Source organism: Punica granatum, chromosome 2 (genome assembly GCF_007655135.1).
Source record: "Punica granatum isolate Tunisia-2019 chromosome 2, ASM765513v2, whole genome shotgun sequence".
Taxonomy (NCBI): Eukaryota; Viridiplantae; Streptophyta; class Magnoliopsida; order Myrtales; family Lythraceae; genus Punica; species Punica granatum.
In genome coordinates this window covers 7,620,612-7,628,270 of record NC_045128.1, presented here as the reverse complement: position 1 = coordinate 7,628,270, position 7,659 = coordinate 7,620,612, and the positions used below count along the sequence as shown (strand labels likewise).

Genomic DNA, 7,659 nt, shown 5'->3' with positions numbered 1-7,659 from the left:
GAAGGTAAAAGGAGATTCAATTGATAGTTACATCCACACATAATCCTCTCTGGCAATAATTAAAAAATGAAAGATTTTGTTCATAAAAAATGGAAGAATGCTGCACAATTTTTAGCATGTAGCCACACAAAGGGAGTGACCCCAAGAAAAAAGAACCTACTTTTGCTCCATATATTCTTTCCATCTCGTTTTCGCTCTTTCGACATTTCTGGAAGATTTTATTCAAGGTCTGGGCCTTTCATAACTCGTCATTGGATCAACCATCTATTGATCGTGCTAGTCCCGGTTCTGTTCCACTCCAAAATTACGTACCAAAAGTAGAAACTGAACACGTAAGGCTCATTATCAGAATGGAACTAAAGAAATCAAATGTTCTCCCTTGACGTCCAATGATCTAAAACGTACTGAGTGGTCACACCGGGATATTTTGCTATTGCCTGAGCACATGGCTGATGCATTCATCTGTGCAAAATTGTTCTCTCAAGGGTGCTTTAGTTAGGCCATTTAGCCTTAGAATTATACTGGGAATCAATCTAATCTCCCCTTTGCACTTTATCCCTTCAGGAATGATTCACTCCATGATGAGGTCAATGTAACATTGGCTAATCATCAGACACATAGCCCCCAGTTCTATCGAGAAGACGCATAACTGGTCAGCTTCCATGTTTGAATTTGGGATGTGGGAATAGAATCACTTTCGGAGGAGGAATAAGAAGGGTGAAGAGAATGGAAGAATAATCTATTGCAAGAGAATATGACGATCTTTCCATGTTGGGTCGATTTTCTGACTTTTTTTTAAGGAAAGAAAATTGGCGTGGACAGCAGGTAGACCACTTACTATAAGAAGTAAGTCAGGTTGTGTCCCTTCCTGCATTAGAAGGCCGGCCCGAGCTGTCTGAACGATGATTAGTCTAATTATATCTAATAGATTATGGACACCTTATCGTCTCAATGAAAAATAGTTAAATCCATCAGTTTTGAAATTGTGCCTGTTCTTTCTTGGATATAAGTGATGATAATTGTTGGTAGAATCACCCGATGCAATTAATAAAACAAAATCTGGACTTGGCATAGTTCCTTCTTCATGTGAATCGAGATACTGCTGTGATGATTACAAGAAAGGAGATCAAGGAAGATGGACGGGCGAGCATGACGGAGGGGAAGTGGGTGAAAACGGACTCGTGAGCAGAGACAGAAGAAAGTGAATTGTTTACGGAAAAGGGCATATAGGGACTGTTTGGGTCACTTCTTCAGGAGACATACAGACCAATACTTACCTAGGAGTACTCGGACCAGCTACATCAATCTAATGGTAACATTAAAATCGAAACCTTTTTGGCCTTTTCTGAGCTTAATAATTAAATTCGTTAAATTAAGTTCATCTATACGGTAACTATTTCAGACAAGCAGCAGCTTCTGCCGCATTCCTTCGGATAGCTGTTCTTGCAACACCCACTGACCTGATTGGTCTCCACCATCAGTATGGTTTCCTCTTGAACCTGACCGGATTTGATGTCGTTGCCACCCTGAACCAGTTTCATGTGTCCCAGAACTGATTTCCCACGTGCATTAAGGTTGCTCTCCTCCAAATGGACAGAGGAATAGACTGATGGAACATTTCCCTTTGTCTTGCTGCACTTCCCTCGAGAGCAACAACCTGTGTCTACCGATTCAGTGCTTTTGCTTCCTGAGTGGACACTACTCGAGTATGAGATATCTGTAGCCTCACAAGAGCTTATAACATGTTCAGTAGAATGTTGCTCCTTATCTCCTCTCTTCTCAGAACAGCAGTTTTTTGACTTGCAAGAAACTACTTTTGTTTCAGATTGCTCAGACGGGCAGCCTCTTGACTCACAAGCAACCTTTTGATGTAAGCCCTGTCCCTCGGCAAGACCCTTTTCTGACTTGCAACAAATGCTCTGTCCTTCATTATTGGGTATCTGAGCTTGAGGAATAAGAGAGGAGTCCTCTACTATGATGGAAGAGCCGCAATTGCTTACAGCAGAGCAATTACGGTGATTCTGACCCAATGAGATCTCATCTGCAGTTGGCTTCTCAGCGCCTCTCTTCTTGGAACAGCAGTTTGTTGACTTGCAAGAAACCAATTTTGCTTCATATTTCTCAGAGGAACAGCATCCTGAGTCACAAGTAACCTTTTCCTGTAAGCTCTTTTGCTTGGAAGGACACTTTCCCGACATACAAGAATTCCACTGTCCTTCACTATCGGGTGGTTGAGCTTGAGCATTAAGAGATGAGTTCTCCAAAAGGACAGAAGAGCTGCAAGTGTATACATTACAGCATTTGCGGTGATTCTGGCCCAACGAGATCTCATCAGCACTTGGCTTGTCATCACCTCTCTTCCCAGAACAGCAGTTTGTTGACTGGCAAGTAACCGATTTAGTTTTATGTTGCTCAGAGGGAAAGCATCTTGACTCACAAGTAACCCTTTCTTGTAAGCTGTTTTGCTCGGAAGAGCACTTCCCCGACCTGCAACAAGCCGTTTGTCCTTCACTATCGGGTACTTGAGCTTGAGCAATAAGAGATGAGTTCTCTACAAGGACAGAGGAGACACAATTGTTTACGGCATGGCAGCTGCGGCGATTCTGACCTGACGAAATCTCATCAGCAGTTGCCTTGTCATTGCCTCTCTTCTCGGTACAGCAGTTTCTTGACTTGCATTTTGTTTCATCTTTCTCAGAGGGACAGCATCTTGACTCGCAAGTAACCTTCTCTTGTAAGGTCTTTCGCTCAGAAGTACACTTTTGGGACTTGTGACAATCGCTCTGTCCTTCACTATCGGGTATCTGGGCTCGAACAATTAGAGATGAGTTCTCTACATGGGCAGAAGAGCCACAATTATTTACGCCACAGCAGTTACAAACATGCTGACCCATAAAGATCTCATCAGCAGTTGGGTTTTCATCGATCGGGACAGAAGATCTTCTACAACGCTCTTGCCCAAGCCCATCTCCACGGTTTTCCCGTAAGAGAAGCATACTATTCAGTATTACGACCAGGCATGTCCCGGTATCAGCCAGGACCGCCGCCCAGACGAGCGGGTAGCCTGCAAAAGCCAGGACAAGGATCACGCCCTTGGTTAGTACTGAAAAAATGACATTTTCAATGACTTTCCTCTGGCCCCTCCTTCCTAGGATTACAGCTCTTGGGATCTTCCCGATATCATTCGACATGAGAATGACATGGCTGGTCTCTATTGCAAGTGCTGAACCTGAAATACCCATGGAGATGCTGATGTTGGAAGCTGCCAATGAGGGGGCATCATTTATGCCATCTCCCACCATTGCAGTTAGTCCATCCTTTTTGAGCTCTTCGATGATTTTCAACTTCTCCTCGGGTAGAAGCTCAGCATAGACAAGGTCTAGAGCATTATGTATCTGCAAATAAAACAATATGTGAAAGACATTAAAAAAATCGACACATGAAGATCAGTTACTCAATTGCGAGTCATAATGAACATAGAGGAGGACCTGATTTTGTGCATAAATTGCAGATTCTTGGGTATCTCCAGTGAGCATTGCAGTCTTAATATTTAGTGACTTCAGCTGTTCGATTGCTTCAGTAACACCAGTTCGGCATTCATCAGAGAGACTGAAAATTCCGACAAGGGTTGCTCCAGCGTACACATAGCCAACAGTTTTCCCTCCCTTTACATCAGTGAGTAAACTTGGGTCTGTAAAAGATTTAAAGAAGAAAAAGTATAAGAACTGTCATGTAACAGAGGAGTTGTCTGTAATTCATGAGTCCAATGGACTATATATCGACTAACATATGAGATGAGTTGCTTACCGATGTCAGAACCAGCTCTAATTGCGATCCTTTTGTTCCCGATGAAGACATCTCTTCCGTCAATCTTCCCATGGATTCCTTCACCAGGGAAGTTCTGGAAATCTTCAACATCCTCTGGCCTTGGCTCGATACTGAAGGACCTCGCATATTGTACTAGTGGAGCTGCCAATGGGTGGCTAGACTTGCTCTCAATGCTTGAAATCCTTCATTTTCAAGTTAAAAATATTAATACTTACTCTCATTTTCTCTGTATTCTAGAGAGGCTAAAAGACTAACTCGTACTCATAGATTCTTGATGTTATTGTCTTACCAATAGAGCAAAGTCTTCAAGGTCACTTCTGAATAAACAGGCAGAAACTCGGACACAGAGAATTCACCTCTTGTGATTGTGCCAGTTTTATCGAATGCCACAGTCTTGACCTTCCCGAGTGCCTCGAGATAGTCTCCTCCTTTGATTAGAAGACCGTGTTCTGCTGCCTTTGTTAGGGCACAGAAAGTGGCTACAGGAGTGGACAGAATCAAGGCACATGGGCATGCACTTACTAATATGACCAATGACAAGCGCAGCCAGCGGTCTTGGTCAGGGACCCGCAGAACCACAGGAATCACTGCAACGGCAATTGATATGACCAAAACCGCTGCAAAGAACAAAAGGAGTTTTGCAATGAATCCTTGCAAATGTAAAACTTTCTAATATTCGGAGCACATTCCATACATATTTAAGTAAGTACCAGGGGTGTAAAACTTTGCAAACTCATCGACCAATCTCTGAGTTCTCGATTTCTTGCTCTGGGCTTCTTCGACTTGCTTTGCCATTTGAGCAACTACACAATCTTCAGCTAGAGCCGTTGTTCTCACACTAATATAACCTGCAAAGTACAGTGAAAGTTTGTATGCTTTTTACCAAACTGCAGAGAGTCTCAATGAAAACTGAAAGGTGAATTCCAAGTGAGATTACCGTTCAGATTGATGGTGCCAGCCCAAACTAGGGAATTGATCTGTTTGGCAACTGGAAAAGACTCTCCAGTCAGAGTTTTCTCATCAACCTCAGAAATTCCATCAACTACAACCCCGTCAATGGGAATCACTTCCCCGGGCTTCACAGCCACAACAGTGCTCACTTGAATCTCATGAACGTCAACTATTTCTCCAGTCTCTGCTATTGTTGCCTTCTGTGGTGCAATGCTCGTCAAAGAAGACATCGTAGCACTTGCCTGATGATCAAACAAACATGCCGCAAGAAATGAGGTTCGAGGTTCTCTGGAAGAAGTTCGTAGTCTCTCGAGAAAAGAAGGGAAGCAACTGGTTACCTTGTGGCTAGCCCTTGATTCAAGCCACTGAGCAATCGTAAAAAGAAACACAATTGTTCCAGCTTCTATGTACTCTTTCAAGGCCATTGTCCCAATCACTGTCAAAAGTACAAAATGAGTTAATTCAAAGAAGATGAAATGGAAGCTCTGGGATAATTTGGATTCGCCGAACCAACACAAATTTCGTGAACCAAATGGCTTTTACCGGTAACAAGGACGAGGATGTTGATGTCAATCCTCAAACCTTGAAAGGCTGCCAGTCCTTTTAAGACAATTGGGAAAATTCCGGCAGCCACAGCTCCAACAGCGAACCATTTCAATGGGTCGTACATGTACTTGAGTAGGGACAAGAGAAGCAGCACACCAGAAGCTATTGCATAAGGACTCGGCCACTTCTTTTTGGAATGGAGATCTTCTCCACTCCCTTTGATGCTTGCCTCTAGTCTTGCTTTGTTCAGTGCAGTGACTGAAATCATGAGAAAAACCAAGAAGTAACGTGAACAATTTAGTTCACGCTAATTAAAGATAAAAGGCCAGAAGAAAATGGATGTTTTCTTTTTACCGAGTTCAGTCTGTGAGATGAGGAGACTGTCATGGACAACAATGACCGTCCTAGAAACGACAATGACCGAAACTTCCTTCACCCCATCGATCGGTTTCAGAATATTCTCGACCAAGGGAATCTCCGAGGAACAGCAGATCCCCAGCACATCGAAGTAGCTCTTCTGCGGCTTAGTAACTGGTCCTCCCCCACTGTCCCCTTTCTCCTTATCCGATAATTCCTTTTTCCCAGTCCTTGTCCTGAAAACGAGAAAATGTATTAGATACATTATGTTTCTAAATGTTTCCGGTTCCCTAACTAAAAGTTAACTGGGAAGCTAAACAAAATACATTCACTTCCTTCTTTGAAGGTTTTTATTCTGTGACAGAGTGGAAGCAGTTTCAAGCTTCAGAAGCTTTTTCAATTTAAAATGTCAATTTTCCCTCATAAGAATTAAAGTCTTGAAAATCCGGAACAAAATTGAATTCCCGCTAAAGTCTTTCTGGTCATGGAATTAACAGTCCCAGCGCCGGGTAGCAATGAGGCAACTTGCACGATTCAGGTATTATTGCAGGAACGATATTCTGCACATTTGCTGAGTTTGCCAACAAAATATGATCTGTGATCTTGTTTCCACCATTGAGGCATGTTTACCATGCCAATTCTTACAAGCAATCAAGCTGATATGCATATAATCGTGGTTCCGAGTATGTGACTGTAGATTTGTGGGAAAGAAGAGGCCAAAATAATATCGTGGATCCCGCAATAAGAATCAATAGTACCATCATTCGCCGAGTTATATCCATGTCATCGGCATGGATCAGCCTGGCAATTACTTTGTTACTGGACTACTGGACTGAGAAATGCTTTTGAAAGTGGTAATGGGCAGGAGAAGATAAGGGAGGGAACACGATATGACCCAATCTTAAGATGGTCCTTTCAGACGATCTTATTGAATTTACCGGGCATATGGGAGCGTAGATTCTAAGTTTTGGTATCGTAGGAGGTCCAGCGCAGCTGTATCAGCTTGGATGTAGAGGTGGTTCTGCAGTTTCTATAGAGGACATGGTGCCGAGAAATGAGGAAAACTATCACCGAGCTTCTAAGGACATATTAAATGGCTCCTATTGGAGTTCGGCTTTTTGAATCTGTGGTCAGTCTGGTACAGTCTACCAATAAGACAACTACTATCCCGAAAAAAGACTGACAGATAATAATCGCTAGAGCCCGATATCAAATAACTAAACAATCCTGGCTAACGGGGATGATCCTGAACTCAAAATAAACCCGATTACTTCAACGAAAAGAAAACTGTAAGCAGAGATGCCTCCATACCTCCAAGATTGCAAGAGGGGCTTGTCGAGATCCATCGCAGGCAATCGTTGTGGCTATGGAGATTAAAGTCAACCCTAATTCCGTTCAAAGAAGAAGATAACTTGGGCGGGATGAAGTGCCTTTAACTAATCGGTTTATATATAGTCAAACCATATACGTGCGTCATCGTTCTGCCAGAGACCGTTAAAATATCTTATCAGTAGATTATTTAATTCTTAAATTCTATCTCGAAATCAAGAAAGGACGTAATCATAAGATGTGAGAAGAACTTTTTTCCTTTCATTGATGATTATTTTGCCATAGTTTCCACTTTCATATATCATCAAAATTCTTAATTGCTCGAAAAATTGAAACGAAAAATACTAATTTAATTATTTTGTTGTTGGCCTGACTTTCCTAGTCAATAATTAATTCAGTCAAGCATACTCCAAATCCATGATGTCCGAAATGGCCGTGACGGTTCTTGCAACATTCCTTCATGTGGCTCCTGCAGCACCCGCCAGTCCCGCCAATCTCTCTGTTCTCCAGAGTCCAGACCGCAACAAGCGTGCAGAGCCGTCGCTGTCTCTGTGTGATGGGGACCCAGTTCATTCGGTAAACCACAGTCCCTTTCACACTGATAAAGTCCTGGACTAAGACAACCCCACGACCCGCATGGAGTTCTTT

The 7,659-nt window shown here is 42.7% G+C and overlaps 1 protein-coding gene across 1 annotated transcript; it reads right to left on the bottom strand.

The window, feature by feature from the left end:
- Nucleotides 1-1,072: 1,072 nt before the first annotated feature.
- Nucleotides 1,073-7,104, bottom strand: LOC116194592 (cadmium/zinc-transporting ATPase HMA3-like). Its single transcript, XM_031523441.1, has 10 exons — nt 6,994-7,104; nt 5,680-5,918; nt 5,323-5,583; nt 5,118-5,215; nt 4,766-5,021; nt 4,539-4,676; nt 4,118-4,445; nt 3,808-4,010; nt 3,489-3,691; nt 1,073-3,395 (listed from the first exon to the last, which is right to left on the bottom strand). Exons 1-10 carry the CDS (start codon nt 7,026-7,028, stop codon nt 1,383-1,385), a joined length of 3,774 nt encoding a protein of 1,257 aa, XP_031379301.1. The 5' UTR covers nt 7,029-7,104; the 3' UTR covers nt 1,073-1,382.
- Nucleotides 7,105-7,659: the final 555 nt, after the last annotated feature.

Excerpts from the sequence above, each read along its gene's own strand:
- LOC116194592 (XM_031523441.1), bottom strand. The coding sequence starts at position 7,028 with ATGGATCTCGACAAGCCCCTCTTGCAATCTTGGAG. Across the intron at positions 5,216-5,322 it reads CATCCTCGTCCTTGTTACCG|TGATTGGGACAATGGCCTTG; the intron begins GTAAAAGCCATT and ends TACTTTTGACAG. Across the intron at positions 3,396-3,488 it reads CAATTTATGCACAAAATCAG|ATACATAATGCTCTAGACCT; the intron begins GTCCTCCTCTAT and ends TTTTATTTGCAG.